General features: G+C 34.8%; 1 protein-coding gene across 1 annotated transcript; it reads left to right on the forward strand.

Annotated features, from left to right (window-relative positions):
• Nucleotides 1-16,035: 16,035 nt before the first annotated feature.
• LOC121465483 (olfactory receptor 4F21-like) lies at nt 16,036-16,971 on the forward strand. The gene has a single exon (XM_041678709.1). The coding sequence runs from the start codon at nt 16,036-16,038 to the stop codon at nt 16,969-16,971; it is 936 nt and encodes a 311-aa protein (XP_041534643.1).
• The last annotated feature ends 461 nt before the right edge of the window (nt 16,972-17,432 follow it).

A 17,432-nucleotide genomic window follows, 5' to 3' on the forward strand; every position in this document is an offset into this window, starting at 1 on the left:
AACAGATGACAATGAAATAAAAAATGTGAAAGCTAGAAGAAATTAAAAATAATTTAAGGCTACCCCAAGCACCATAGACTATCTAATAAAATAAATTGCCAACATCAGCTATTAGAAACAATATTTTGAATTGTGGTTCAGAGTTGTCCAACAAACTCTTACAAAACTGTAGGTTATGATTTAGCCCTTTGTTTCTTCCTCCAAAAATGTAGAAGGTAAATCCTTATTGCTGAAGACACCATGTGATTCAGACACAGGACAAAGAGGATCTGAGCTAGAACTGACCTGAAAACCTTCTTGCAGAGAATTAGTTCTCAAAGTACCAGAACACAAAAAGTCACGGAAACTTCCTTAGGAAAGAAAAAAAAATATAGTACTACCTTATGAACCACAAAAAGCATGACATAATAATCCTAAGGCTACAATAGGGGCACATCTTCATGGGTAATAATCAATAGCTCCCTGATGGACCACTGAACATGATTGAAATTATTTCTGGTACTGGAAATCGAGACAACTAACCAAGGTTTGTAAGACTAGGATATTGGGGGGAAACATAAAACCAATATTTTACTCAAACAGCACAATCTCTAATTATTCTCTAAATTGTTATAATCATAGAGAAGTATAGTTTTTAACTTTTATTAAGACATTTCTCTTTGCAAGGTTAGAAACCATTACAGAAAACAACTGACCAAAACCAGTATTGGGGAACCCATTTCCAGCTGACACATCAATAATACAGCTCCTGCAACTAGCACTCGGGATTAATAATAGAGAGAGGACATAATGACCATCAAAGCAGAGGAACAGGAAATTCTCTGTAGAAATTCAACCTCTGTAGAATATCTTGCATTTTTACTTTTTAAGTTAAGAGATTCTACACTCATTAAGTCTTAGCAAAATGGCTTACATACAGGCCCTGAACAAGAACAACACCAATAGACATGCTACAGAAGGGGGGAAGCACTTAAAGTGTTCACCCCCCCAAAAAGCTAAGGAATGCTGAGAACAGAAAAACAATCTTCTCCATGAAAGAGCATACCCATTGGTTATCCACTAAAAGATGGTCAGCTGGGAATACACATGCATCCAAATCATAGCAAGAAGATTGTATTTACATATTTAGAAGTGTGTGTCTGTGTTGTTAGAATAAATAAAGAAAACAAAGACTTCAATCTGAAAGAAAACTGTAGTGCTGGCTACAGTTGAAGAGGGAAATAGAAATGAAGAAATGAGAGAAAATATATAGTTACAGTATGGTCTCCAAAATATAATTTAAAATGCTTTAAAGAATAAAAAGTACACTTCATACAATTCTACAATTAAGATCCAAGTGACCAAGAAAGAATATAGCACAGAAAGAATGTAAGACCAACCCTGGGAACTAATAAAAAATGATAATAACCTTAAAACAGCATTAACTGGAAAAAAATACAAAGGAAATTGTGAAAAGTATTTTCTAGATTGAATTCAGCTTTCTCGTTGAGGCAATTGAATCTGCACTAAAACTCAAGGCAGACATCAAACCGCACACACTAATATTAGGAGATTTCAACACTCCTCACTCACCAATGGACAGGCAATCAGACAGAAACCTAACAGAGAAATTAGAGAATTAATGGAGGTAATAAAGCAAATGGACTTAACAGACATCTATAGATTATTCCACCCAAAGAGGAAAGAATATACCTTCTTCTCTGCAGCTCATGGAACCTTCTCGAAAATTGACCATATACTTGGTAACAAAGCTAACTTACACAGTTACAAAAAAATATTAGTAACCACCTGTGTCTTATCAGATCACCATGGATTAAAGTTAGAATTCAACAACAATGCTACCCCCAGAAAGCCTACAAACTCATAGAAACTGAACAGTCAACTACTGAACCATACCTGGATTAAGGAAGAAATAAAGAAAGAAATTAAAGTCTTCCTTGAATTCAATGAAAATAAAGAAACAACATACTCGAACTTATGGGACACTATGAAAGCAGTCCTGAGAGGAAAGTTCATAGCACTAAGTGCCCACCTAAAGAAAACAGAGAAAGCACATACTGGAGACTTAACAGCCCACTTGAAAGCTCTAGAAAAAAAAGAAGCAGACTCACCTAGGAGGAGTAGAAGACTGGAAATAATCAAATTGAGGGCTGAAATCAACAAAATAGAAACACAGAAAACAATCCAAAGAATCAATGAAACAAAAAGCTGGTTCCTGGAGAAAATCAACAAGATTGATAAACCCCTATCCAAACTAATCAAACGACAGAGAGAGAACACGCAAATTAATAAGATCAGAAATGAAAAGGGGGACATAACCACAGACACAGAGGAAATTCAGAGAGTCATTAGATCTTACTAGAAAAGCCTGTATGCCACAAAACTGGAAAATGTAAAAGAAATGGACGCTTTTTTAGATAAATACCATTTACCAAAACTAAACCAGGACCAGGTGAACAATCTAAACAGACCTGTAAGTCGCGAAGAATTAGAAGCTGTTATCAAAAACCTCCCTACCAAAAAAAGCCCAGGACCAGATGGTTTCAATGCAGAATTCTACCAGAACTTCAAAGAAGACCTAATACCTATACTCCTTAATGTATTCCACAATATAGAAACAGAAGGGTCATTACCAAATTCCTTTTATGAAGCCACAATTACTCTGATACCAAAACCACTCAAAGACTCAACCAGGAAAGAGAACTACAGGCCAATCTCACTCATGAATATCGACGCAAAAATCCTCAACAAAATACTGGCAAATCGAATCCAAGAACACATCCGAAAAATTATCCATTATGATCAAGTAGGCTTCATTCCTGAGATGCAGGGCTGGTTCAACATACGAAAATCTATCAATGTAATCAAGCATATAAATAAACTGAAAGAAAAAAACCATATGATCATTTCATTAGATGCTGAAAAAGCATTTGACAAAATTCAACATCCATTTATGTTAAAAGTCTTGGAGAGATTAGGGATACAAGGGTCATACCTAAATATAATGAAAGCTATATACAGCAAGCCGACAGCTAACATCAAATTAAACAGAGAGAAACTCAAAGCCATCCCACTTAACTCAGGAACACGGCAAGGCTGTCCACTCTCGCCATACCTCTTCAATATAGTGCTTGAAGTTCTAGCAATAGCAATAAGACAACATAATGGGATCAAGGGGATTCGAATTGGAAAGGAAGAAGTTAAACTTTCGTTATTTGCAGATGATATGATAGTGTACATAAGCGACCCCCAAAACTCCACCAAAGAACTTATACAGCTGATAAACAGCTTTAGTAATGTGGCAGGATACAAGATCAACTCCAAAAAATCAGTCGCCCTCTTATACACAAAGGATATGGAAGCAGAGAGGGAAATCAGAGAAGCTTCACCATTCACAATAGCCACAAACAGCATAAAATATCTTGGGGTAAATCTAACCAAGGAAGTGAATGATCTGTTTGACAAGAACTTTAAGGCATTGAAGAAAGAAATTGAAGAGGATACCAAAAAATGGATGGACCTCCCTTGCTCTTGGATTGGGAGGATCAACATAGTAAAAATGGCAATTCTACCTAAGACAATTTATAGATTCAATGCAATCCCCAACAAGATCCCATCAAAATTCTTCACAGATCTGGAGAAGACAATAATCAACTTTATATGGAAAAACAAAAAACCCAGGATAGCCAAAACAATCCTATACAATAAAGGATCTTCTGGAGGCATTACCATCCCTGACTTCAAACTCTATTACAGAGCTACAGTAATGAAAACAGTGTGGTACTGGCATAAAAACAGAGAAGTCGACCAATGGAATCATATAGAAGACCCGGATTTTATGCCACAAACCTATGAACACCTCATTTTCGATAAAGGAGCTAAAAGTATACAATGGAAGAAAGAAAGCATCTTCAACACATGGTGCTGGCACAACTGGATGTCAACCTGTAGAAGAATGAAAATAGACCCATATCTCTCACCGTGCACAAAACTCAAGTCCAAATGGATTAAAGACCTCAATATCAGCCCGAACACACTGAACCTGATAGAAGAGAAAGTGGGAAATACCCTACAACAGATGGGCACAGGAGATCGCTTCCTATGTATAACCCCAGAAGCACAGACATTAAGGGCAACATTGAATAAATGGGACCTACTTAAACTGAGAAGCTTCTGTAAAGCAGAGGACATGGTCACTAAGACACAAAGGCAACCTACTGACTGGGAGAAGATTTTCACCAACCCCACAACAGACAAAGGTCTGATCTCCAAAATATATAGAGAACTCAAGAAACTAGACTTTAAAATGCTAATTAACCCAATTAAAAAATGGGGCACTGAACTGAACAGAGAATTCTCAACAGAAGAAGTTCAAATGGCCAAAAGACACTTGAGGTCGTGTTCAACTTCCTTAGCAATCAGGGAAATGCAAATCAAAACAACTTTGAGATATCATCTTACACCTGTCAGAATGGCTAAAGTCAAAAACACCAAGGATAACCTTTGCTGGAGAGGCTGTGGAGGAACGGGTACCCTCATCCATTGCTGGTGGGAATGCAATCTTGTGCAACCACTGTGGAAGTCAGTGTTTCGGTTTCTCAGGAAATTCGGGATCAACTTACCCCTGGACCCAGCCATACCACTCTTGGGAATATACCCAAGAGATGCATTATCAAATGACAAAAGCATTTGTTCAACTATGTTCATAGCAGTATTATTTGTAATAGCCAGAACCTGGAAACAACCTAGATGCCCTTCAATGGAAGAATGGATGAAGAAAGTATGGAATATATACACGCTAGAGTACTACGCTGCGGTAAAAAACAATGACTTCTCGAATTTTGCATGCAAATGGATGGAAATAGAAAACACTATCCTGAGTGAGGTATCCCAGACCCAAAAAGATGAATATGGGATGTACTCACTCATAATTGGTTTCTAGCCATAAATAAGGACCACGGAGTCTACAAGAGGTGAACCTAAAGAAGCTAAGTAAGAAGGTGAACCCAAGGAAAAACATATAGTTGTCCTCTTGGCTAAGGGAAGTAGACCAAATTTCCGGGGAGAAAATGGGATCTTGGGGAAGGGGTGGGATGGGGGTAAAGGGAGATGGGGAGAGAAAAGTAGAAGGGAAGGAGGGGGGACCTGGGAAACAGGAGAATTGGGATAAAGGAAAGGTGGATAGGGGAGCACAGAACCACAATTCTTAGTTAAGGGAGCCAGTTTATGGTGGGCAAGAGACTTGACCCTAGAGGGGCTCCCTAGTGCCCAAGATGAGGTTCCCAGTTAGTTCCTTGGGCAGCTGAGGATTGGGAACCTGAAATGACCCTATCCTAGAGCAATACTGACGAATATCTTGCATATCATCATAGAATCTTCATCTGGTGATGGATAGAGATAGAGACAGAGACCCACACAGGAGCACTGGACTGAGCTCCCAAGGTCCCAAGGAGGAGCAGAAGGAGGGAGAACATGAGCAAAGAAGTCGGGACCACGAGGCGTGCATCCACCCACTGAGACAGTGGAGCTGATCTACGGGGAGCTCACCAAGGCCAGCTGGACTGTGACCGAAAAAGCATGGGATAAAACCGGACTCTCTGAACATGGCGAACAATGAGGGCTGATGAGACACCAAGGACAATGGCAGGGGGTTTTGATCCTACTTAATGTGCTGGCTTTGTGGGAGCCTAGCCAGTTTGGATGTTCACCTTCCTAGATATGGACGGAGGGGGGAGGACCTAGGACTTACCACAGGGCAGGTGACCCGGACTGCTCTGTGGACTGGAGAGAGAGGGGGGGGAGAGGAGTGGGGGGAGGGGGAGAAGGGTGGGAGGAGGGGGAGAAGTGTGGGAGGAGGGGGAGAAGGGTGGGAGGAGGGGAAGTGAAATGGGAGGCTGGGAGGAGGTGGTAACTTGTTTTTTTGTTTATGTTTTTTTTTCTTCTTTTCGCAATAAAAAAATAAAATAAAATAAAATAAAGAATTCAAAAAAAAAGCAAGCTTAGTTTTAGGTAAGAGTATAATTGTTAGAGAGCTAAATTTGGTTTTAAAAGAGTACAATTACAGGGTACAACTGAGAGAGAATGAAATTGATCCCCTGATATTAGTGTTGACCATATTCCTGTTTGGAGGAATAACTCCATTGTCAAGTCAGGAACTGACCCCAGTGTCAACATTTATCAAAATTTCTAGGACATAGATGTCCATGCTAGCTAATTTGATGACAAATGGAATATGACAGAAAAAAACTGTCCAATTCCTGGAATCCAAAAATGGGCAGTTTTACAATTATAACAATTTATAACTAATAGGCTTATTATTGGATACATATCATTGGCACAAAGCCAATGATCCAATGATGGCATCACTATTCCAATGCACATATGTCTGCTCATGATGCTGGAGTAATGGATTGGCTTACAGATGACCCCATAACGGTCATAGGACATTGAAACAAGCAGTACCATCTCACCCTTTCCAAAGAAGTGTCTAAAGAAAATCTGACCCGTACACCCTTCAAAAGAGATAGTCTTTTTTCTTTGAGGACGTCTGTGATCATCTTATATGTAGTGACTGAGGAAAGACGAAAGTCAATGAAAAAGAGATTGGCAAACAGGAAATACATAGGGGAATGGAGATGAAAGCCAATGATGATAATGAATACAATAAATATTTTGCCGAAATGGTGATTAAATAAAGTAAGGAAAATATCACTAAGAACAAAGAAAGACTAGAGCTCCCAAGAGTCACAAACCCAAGAATAATAAATTCAAATACTTCAGACTGGTTTAGTTCTTCAATTTAGTTCAGTTCTAAATTAATCTAAAGAAAACTATACAGGACTAGATCCTGTGAATGTCAGAGGATTGTATTAAAAGAATTTCTCTAACTCTTCTGATGGCAGTGACTGATCTTTGATATTTGCATATACAATTCCCTATAAGAGTCATACATTGTGTGTCCCAGAATCCTTACTCTCATTTATTTACACAGATTATTTCTTGTATATGAGTATAAGAATAAATGTATGCTAATGCTAATGACCATTGACAAAAATGGCATAATGTTCTTAAATACAACTAAAACATAATTATGTAAATTGTAGAACTATTTTAGTAAAATATAGATTTTACATGTTCAAGGTAGATTTTTAACATAGTTGTTGCAAGATGAAACAGAATGGAAAACAACCATACTTTGTAAAGTTGTGATAAAATTATATATAAAACAATAAGAAAATCTTAAGAGAAAAGTAACAGAATCAGGTAAAGTCAAAAATAGATATGAAACTGAACACATAAGCATGATAAAATATTCTTAATCTTCTTTCTTGAATTTATCATATCCTATAGTGTCATATTATTATTAAGTAAACAGGTATGAGTGGTGATAGAGACTCCAAATGAGAAACCCTAATCAATTTGATACTGTATACCTGAAAAAAAATGTGAATTTTTGAAAAAGAATATTTGGTAGTTACATGACAGGAAAATAAAGTTCTATATAAATTTAAAATACTAGAATAGCTCTTTTTTAATTTTAATAATTATATGATTAATGAATGTATGAATAAGTAAGTTAGTAAAAATTAGAAGTAGTAGTAATAGTTTATATAATTGTCAACATTCTTTCACAATGACAACAGTTAATTGCATATGAAAGTTGAAAAATAAGATATTTAGTTACCTGTGATAAAGTCATGACTATTGGAAAGAAATGTTCTCTGATCATGAATTTCAAAGGTTCTGCACTCAGTACAAAAATGCTGAAAAACATAAAGGATACGTAATTACAGTGTATCAGGAAGCCTAGTGTTCAGAAAGCTCATTTGGGAGTTGGAGAGATGGCTTAGTAGTTAAAAGCACTGGCTGTTCTTCCAGCAAAGAGGACCTGAGTTAAACTTTCAGAACCCACATGACAGCTTATAATCATTTAGCCAAATGTGATTTAGACAGAGAATACACAATTTAACATTAAATTTCTATTGAAAAGAAAATAGCCTCTTAGAAACTGATATCTGAAAGTTAATATAGAGTTAAATGCAAACAAGACTGGCGTAAAAATCAGGGGCTGAATAGGTTTCAAGTTACTTCCAAGTGAGTAGACCCTGAGTATCTGAAGCTGCAGCAACCTAGCTACTCTGTTCCAGAGTACAATGTCTCCATCATTTCTCTGTGTGTGTAATTTTTTTTTACAGATTTTCATGTTCCTTAGACTGAAAAAATATAACTTTTAAAAGAGCTGTATGTCGCCTATGTTCACCAATGGAAGGTATTTTTGGCTATTCAGGGTAAATGATATATACAAGTTCATTAGGTTCCTTATCGTTGACTTTCAAGCATGTCCAGTATAGCAAAGGTAAATCTTTACTCCAAAAGAACACATTTCTAAACACTAAAGCCATAAAATCTAGCTTGACAAAAAGAATCAAACCAGGAACATCCAAATAAATATGTCTTCTCAGAACATATTCATATTTTAAGCCATTCACATTAGCTGTTATTTAGGTTACAAAGAGTAAATTTGAAATAAGAAACATTATATTGTATATAATACATATTGCTTAGCATTTGTGACTATCGATGTGAAGTGTTTGTTTTATTTACACGTTGTTTGTTTTCTGAAAGTTTTGTAGTATTTAGCAAGCCTAGCATTAACAAATGAATAAAGACCATTTGCCTGAATCCATCACTAGAAACAAGCAATCTAACTCAATTATTTGAAGATGAATTATAGACTTATCTAGTCATTTAATAAAACTATTATATAATTATATCAAAATTTTAATACAGAAATTATATATATATATAAGCTGAGAAAAAAATTAAATGGGTATAAATTTTTATTTACATACTATAGCAATGATACAAAAGAAAAATGGACTCTTATGAAGCAACTGTAGTTGAATATTAGCTAAGATTACCTTGATAATCTTTGTCTATATTGGAAATGTATAGTTACATATAGAATAAAATTGTTAAGCAATATTGATGACTTTAAAGGACAACAGTAATTGCATTAATTTATTGATATCAAATGTTCCAAGCAATATTTCTTGAATATTTTTGTAGTTGAACTGGCTGTCATAACATCAGAAGACATAAACCCAACTCACAAAGACAAACTTTGCCTCATAAGTCAGGTCTGAGATTATGTACAATAACATGAAAGCAAGAGGGGACAATATGGGATGTGTGGTGTGAAATTGGGAAAGTGTGAATGGGAAGTAGATGACAGAGCTTAACAGAGGTGTTTAATATTATAAGATATGTAAATATATAACATTGTCATAATTTAATCCATTGTTTTATGCAATGAATATGTTAACATAAATAATTTAAATTTAAATGACACTCAATGATTTTGTTAGCTACATGGTTTTCAATAAAATTGGTACAAATGATATGTAAATTGTACTGTGTAATAAAATATCAAGTGTTGTTTTTCTTTAAAAAAATTATTCTTTCGTTTCCTTTACCTCCTCATCAAATATTTACTAAAACAACTAGTATTTCTTTGATGCAATGGGATTTTGATGTACAATTCCCATGATAAATGATCTGGAGACTTAGGTCACCAACCATCTGTTGGTCACCAAATGCTTTTGCCAGGTTGTAGGTAGTTAGAGCATTGGTAAGAAGTATTAAACAGACAGTATCCAAGACAAAGACACTTCCTAAAAGATAGTGGAAATACTTCTTCTAGTATTTGAGGACACCTGGTAAGTAGACATCGATACCATACTGCATTAGCAGTAACTTTCCTTGTACAGCTAATGCACAGCATCTCTGTAACATGCAGAGTGCCCCATCTTCAATGCTATTTTTCTTTCAGTTATACTTATTGGGCATCCATTCATGCTTGTTTCTCAAATAAATTTAGAAGTTGTATTACCCTAGGTTTCATTTCATTTTTTGGAACGAATTGGGCATCTGAGTTAAAAAAAAAAGATGCTGAAAATAGTCTTATAATATACAGACCAAATGAAAGACAAGAGCAGAAAAAGGACAAATACACTTATTGTAAGGATTTGACCACCTCACACACAGAGAGGAATTATGAACATGGAAGCTGTTAGGGGTTTCAAACAGTGGATAGGTATTAAGAGACTCAGGAAATATTCCATTCATGATCTACCTTTGATTTTTTTGTTTTGCTTGTTGTGTGTCTGAGCCTGGTCCTTCTGTCATAGTCTCAGTAGTAGGTCAATTTGAACATAGCAACAAAATGAGCCTTTAAATTTTACTCTAATTACTTCCCTTTTAACCTATATAGTGTTTTTTTTCTTTTTTCTAATTTTTCTACTATTATCTTTCTTGGTCCATGTCTCTTCTCCCTCATGTTTTCTTCTTTAACATCAATCAAATAGCTGATCAGTATTAAAATAACTAACAATGAACTGCTCCTACATGTGAGCTTTTTATTGCTGATGAATCTGATATTGAGCAAACTCTTGTAGAGCAACATATATTTAGGAGAAAATAATTTTTCTCTAATTTTAAATCATTATTATAACATTATATGCTAGTTTGGATAAATCTGAAATTGTTCGGTTGAATTTGCAAATCTGTTCTTTCTGAATCTAGTATTTTGTATTAATAAATCCACCTTTGGTTAATGTTGATATAAGAATCTTTTAGATTGTTTAAACAACTCAAGAATATAGAATTTAGACAGGAAAAGACACTTAGCATTCTACCTTTTAGCCCTCACCATTACTGGTGCTATTTGGTGTTTCTTCCTAAAAAACGTTTAAGTTTAAAATGCTCACAAATAGTCATATTACTGTTTTTATATTTTCTCTTGTTTTTCAGGTAAGTATAAATCTCTCTAGACGTGCCTGTGTAAATCTATTCTGATGATTTTTAAAGTTTAATATTTTACTGTATTTATTTATTAAAATTAATAATTCATTATTTACACTTTAAACTAAAGTCTGTGTGTGAATATAAGTGTCACATATTAAATATTCAGTCTTGTAATATAGCTACATGTTAAAATCTTATACATATCAATTTATAGTACATATGCAATATACAAATTTAGATTTTTATTTAAAGTCTTTAAAATGCTGAGGCTCTTTTGCTACTCTATTTCTTCTGCCTTTACAAATCTCTCCTTTTCTCCCCATTCTGATTTGCAAAACAGGAAGATTATGACTGGTGATGGATATAGAGAACTATTTCATTGTTAACTGTGTGTGTTGATCTCATTGTGACATTTCTATGCAAGTGGTACTGTTTTTTCAGTAAGACCTTACTTGGCAACATGTTGACAATATTATGAGTGTTTATATCCTGAATAAACTATGACTATATTTTTATACTTATGAGTACAATATCATCAGTGAGAATATGTAAAAACACCTGTAACTATAAACAAGGAAGATAAGAAATAAACCATTTTATGAAAACTCTGTTACAGCTTCTTTTTTTAAACTTAAACCATGGTTTTTAATCATCCATATAGTAAAACATACTGAATAGGTATATGTTTTGTATTTCAGAATAGTAATATTTTAAATTTGTGGGTAGCATTTAATTCCGTAGAGTTTTGATTATAGGTCCTTTACAAAAGACGTCTCCTCCAACTGAGCACAGTATTTGTTCTAGTGTCCCTGTACAGTCCTGCTCTATTTCATCTGGTATTTATAATATAAATTCTCCACCTGTGCCCATATAGCAGTGGCTCCTTGCTCACCTCTTCAGTGTTTCCCTTTGGTTATGGTACTTACAAGATATTTATAAAGGACAGTGTGCCCAGCCTGACTGCCTCAAGTTGCTCTGAGCATGTCATCTTTTGTTTTAATTTATTGTTTTAATTTCATTCCTAGAGCATCTCAATGCAAGGATCCAGGTATGGAGTGAGTGATGACATGAAAATGACCATAATAAAGAGGCTGGAGGAGAGCTTGCTCGTGTCTGTAAAGTGGGGAATTCAGATATAAGATATTCAGTTACCCCTTGCTTTGTAACATGCTGACTCACTGAATCTTGATCTTACTGTTTCAGGTAAACTGGAGGTTGGTACCCCCAGGATATCTGTTCCCTTCACTGATATGAATGTGTACCACTACACTTGGTTTTTAAACAGGTGCTAAGTATCTGAACTTAGGTCCTCATGCATGCACAGCAAGCACCTTACTCAGTGAGTCATCCCAGCAGCCTTTTTTCTGTTTTATATGTAAATGATCAATTGAGGTCAACTAAAGTTAATGATAGAAAGCAAATATGGCTTGCATGTTTTATTTGTTACATTTTGGTATGAATAATCCGTCCACTCTCTAACACCATATATTTCTCCACTGTGCTAGGACAGATTATATGATGTCCTTTCTATATTTGTATGTGACCATTTGAAAGTATTAATTAAAATAAAGCTACTGCTCATAAAACTTCAGAAACTTTTTATTGGTGTCAGAATAAAGTTCTAAACATAGAACTAAAATTATGTCTGCCTTGTCCTCCATTCTGATCTATTAGTTGAACAGAAGAACGAGTTAAGGAAATTTCAGTTTGCTTTCTAATGACTATAAAATTGTATGTATTTAATTTATTCAGAAATATTATTAATTATTTAATTGCTTATTGCTTTTAAGTGTTATGTGACTTAATTCATCAAGACTCTCAGATGGAGAGGTAAGCAGTGTAACTGATGTTGATTAGAAACAGCAGAACATGGAAGAAAACAATGCAATCACTTTACATTTTTGATGAGGGAAAATATGAAGAAAGGAAACCAAGAGCATCATCAACAGGTACAAAAACTGAACTGCTGAAATTGCTTGATAGTAAATACTGTGAACCTGTATAATACATGTCAAGACCAGAAGTCTGTGGTTTGACTATTCTTTTTGTCTGGAAAATGGTAATAATACACGTTACCAGATTTGGTTAGCCTCCGTGATTATAAGTTCAGGTTTTACAGATTAACCTGAAGCCCTAGAAAGTCTTCTTACAAATATGACATATTTAACTTTGGACATAGGACTCTTGATTCAAAATTAAAACTAAAGGTAAATAATTTAATAGTAAGTAAGATACTAATTAAACTCAGTATCATGGTGCTGAAAGAAACAAAACAGGAGAAGTCTAGGATGAGTGAGTCATGCCAAATATTAAGAGTTGAAATAGGAGAAACAATCACTTTATAAAAATAAAAACATGGAGAAAGGTTGCAGGCAATTTTTCAGAAAACTGCTTGAGAAAATGCCAGACTGAATGTAGTTGCAGTCATCAGAAGGTCTTGTTTGCAATGACTCATAAAGAGCAGAGTTCAGTGTTCTCACATCACTAGAAGAAATGTGGAAAAGGAATGATGGCTTTGGTGAAGTTGGTCAACATGCGCACTGAGTGCTGGGCTTTGTTCAAGTTTCCACTGTGCTGCATGCAAGTCGTGGGCTTTATGCATCATAGCTGCTGCACTCATAAAAACAACAATATCATTAACTGCACAAATAAAATGAGAAACAAAGATACACTTTGTCCATAGGAAGGTGTTTTCCCTATTTAGAGGAAATGACTTTCTGCAAAATTACTGATTTGGAATTACATGCCCAAATTTCAATGAAAAAATAGAAATTTCACTACATGTTCAAAAACAAACTGAGACTTCCTGTTCCTGATGTGAGATAAAGCTGTAATCCTTAAAAAAATGGGTTGGAAATCATTAAAGGATAGGAGAACAAGTGGTTATGAGAGCTTCATGAAGCCAAGAAGCCATAGCTTTAGAAACAAACAGAAGCAAATTAATACAGTTACAACTAAATCCTGTAGAGCAACACAATAAAACAGTAAGTGAAAATTGATCACTATAGAAAATAGCCATAATATTTTCTCTCAAGGAACATGGTGCCCACGGCAATTGTATGGTAGGACTGACTGAATGGACACCAGGGATTTCTGAGGAATATCTGGCAATAGAGAAGAGTAGTCACAGTGGACACCGCTTCAGAGATTTTTATCTTAATGAGTTTATTACAGCTATAGGATACATAAGCTGGAGGTTGTTTGATTGGAAGATGTTTGGAGTATATTTCAAAGTACCATATATTATAGCATAGTTCTTTAGTCAAAAGAATTAAATATTTTTTCCAAATTTCTAAATGTAAGTCCTGAACCTAACACTTTATTCTTGTATATGTGGAGATTCATTTTTTAACATATAAATCTATAACAAGAACAGAGAATGTATACAGAATTATACATGGTATAAGACTTAATGTACTTGCTAACCCTATCTGCACAAAAGAAGTACATAATAAATGTTATGCATTGATATATAATTTTTTAAGTAATAACACATTTACTTTTACAGTCACTGAATATTGATGTCTAAGCAGGACCATGATAAATATGTCACAGCCAAATATTTTTTTTAAAAAATCATCTCAATTTGAGTAGGTAATATTTATAATAAATTGTATAGAAAAATGAAAACATACACAACATGTAAGATATGAATTATTTAAAAAACAAAAAACAGTAATGCAACTTATTCGATTGGTATAGGCATACATTCAGATATGATTTCAAAACTACACTGCAGTGAAACAAAAATGATGAAATAGACCTATATAACAAAACAAAAATAAAACTAACCAAAGGGAATGAATAAGAATAAAATAATATGAACATTCTTCGGTAATATTAAGAAAGTCAAAATGCTAAATCATCCTCTGAAAATATAAGCAATTCACTTTCAAAGTCATACAGAAATGAGAATGAATGTCACTTATGAAGAAGATAAATACAGATGCCCAAATGACATATAGATAAATATTCACTATTGGGGATGTTGAGATGTTTCAATAGAAAAGACCACTTGCTGCTATTATACAGGACTCATGTTAAATTCAAATCACCCAGAAAGTTACTCGTAGACTGAAATAACTCAGGTCACAGAGGATAAAATGCCCGCCTCTAACTTCAATGTGAATTACACACACATGGAGCACATATAGATATGCAGACAAAATTGTCATATGCATAAAAGCAGGAAAATAAATATTTAAAATGTTCTGTTAATACAATAAGCCATAAGTGAAACACAAAACAAAACTACAATGAATCACAGTATTATCTACTAGAAAAGCTACTATCAAATCAAAAGGTGTCTAGTGATAATTAAGAATAAAGTAAAAGTCTACTTTTGTATACTTGTGATGAGAGTGTTCATGTAGCAATTGTATTGAATCATAGACATTTTTCAAAAAATTAAAATAGGGCTACCATATTTATCCATTATTTTCCCTTGGGTTGTATCTTAAGCAAACAAATTGAGCATACCGAAGAGAATCATGATTTTACATATTTATGACTGTACTATTTACAATAGCTTACACACATAAATAACTAACATATAATTAAATATTAGTCATCTAAAGAAAATAATTGTTTCATTTGCAGCACGAAGGGAAAAAATGCAAGGCACTGTTTTAAAGGAACTATCAGAGAGAGAAACATGTCTAACTTCTCATCATTGCTGGAAAATGTTAAAGAAAAAGTAAGACTGTAGAAGAGTAAGCAATAAAGATTTGGGAATGAGAAAATGGGAGAGTAAAAAGACTGAAATGTACAAATTAAATGTGTATAAAAATACCTTTGTGCCTACACCTCCATTTCACCAGTGAAACAATTCATGAAAGGATCTTTACAAAATATGATAAGAACACATTCTATGGATATTCTGTCATCTGAAGTGAACAGACACTAAAAACACTTAGGAAACAGTTCAGAGAACACATGTAGAAATGCTGCAAAGAGAAACTACCATAACAGAATGTCTGGTTGTAGAGTAAATAGGAGAAACCCTATTGGCCTCCCTTTATCATATTATGCTTGTATTTCCTTAGGGGCACTATCATGAAAGCTTTAATATTTTTCAGTTGCTTGTTCTTTTGCTATCAACTCAGAGTTTTTTCTCTTGATATTGATTAGAGAATCAAGGCGTTTTGTAAGTTGAATATATCCCTTAGTAGCTAAGCTACAAATTTTCATAATTTCCTAACAACAAGTGATTAGAAAATACCCACGCCAATGGATCAACTAAATGGCTCTACGGTTTCTGAGTTTGTGCTTCTAGGACTCTCTGGCTCTTGGGAAACTAAAGTTTTCCTCATGCTGACTTTCTCTACACTCTACTTAGGAATCATTGTGGGAAATCTCTTCATTATTATTTTGGTAATTGCTGACTCATATTTACATTCACCTATGTACTTTCTTCTGGCCAACCTGTCCCTCATTGATGTTGGACTTTCCACTACCACTGTTCCGAAGATGATCTCAGATCTTCCGAAAGAACACAGAGTAATTTCTTTTCACAGCTGTATGACTCAGATGTGTTTTATCCACATTATGGGAGGAGTGGAGATGGTGCTGCTCATAGCCATGGCATTTGACAGGTACACAGCCATCTGCAAGCCTCTGCGCTACCTGAGCATCATGAGCCCTACAATATGCATTTCATTTGTAATTGCTGCCTGGGTCACTGGTGTGGTCCATGCCCTGTCCCAGTTCTCTTTTGTTATAAACCTGCCTTTCTGTGGTCCTAACAAAATAGACAGCTTTTACTGTGACTTCCCTCGGATCATACAACTCGCATGCACTGATGGAGACAAGTTTGAGTTTGTTGTTGCTGCCAACAGTGGCTTCATGAGCATGGGGGCCTTCTTCCTGCTTCTCCTCTCCTATGTCTTCATTTTGGTCACCGTCTGGAAAAGGTCCTCAGGGGATTTGTCGAAGGCACTTGTCACTTTGTCAGCACACATCACTGTGGTTGTTCTTTCTTTTACTCCATGTATGTTTCTCTATGTTTGGCCTTTCCCCACATCATCAATTGATAAATACCTGTTTATTGTTGACTTTGCTATCACACCTGCCCTGAATCCTGTCATCTATACATTAAGGAACAAAGATATATTGGTATCAATCCAAAGATTATACAAAAGAGTTGGTTATGACAATTTTTGCTGAGTTAATCTGGTGTGGGAGCTCTAAAAGCATATGAACAACTGTATAATGTAAGTTTCCACTAATGCATATGTTCTATTACCTTGTAAGCAACACACATCCATTACCACAGACCATTAGTGTCTTGCTCCTTTTTCTTTGAAAAATTAGAATACATAAGTATTCTAAAAATGCCATATGGATAGATAAATTTTTTTAGTCTGTTTAAACAACCTATAGTGATAAAAAATTAACACCAAATTTGTTTGTGTGAATAAATTAATAACCACAATGAGTAGTTCTCTATAAAGGACAAGTGTCTCTGTAATTTAGGTTGTGTTGTCTCAAAAATGCATCCAGAGTTTAAATTTGAAAGTGAATAATTTATTCAGAAGTGTGTTCAGAGTCATCAGTGGGAAAGTGAGACATTAGTAGCTTCTACTGGCTCTGCCCTAAAGGTGACTATATAGATGATGTAATTTAGA

Source organism: Microtus oregoni, unplaced genomic scaffold (assembly GCF_018167655.1).
Source record: "Microtus oregoni isolate MIOR12 unplaced genomic scaffold, Mior012 000031F_ref0000149, whole genome shotgun sequence".
In the NCBI taxonomy this organism is placed as follows: Eukaryota; Metazoa; Chordata; class Mammalia; order Rodentia; family Cricetidae; genus Microtus; species Microtus oregoni.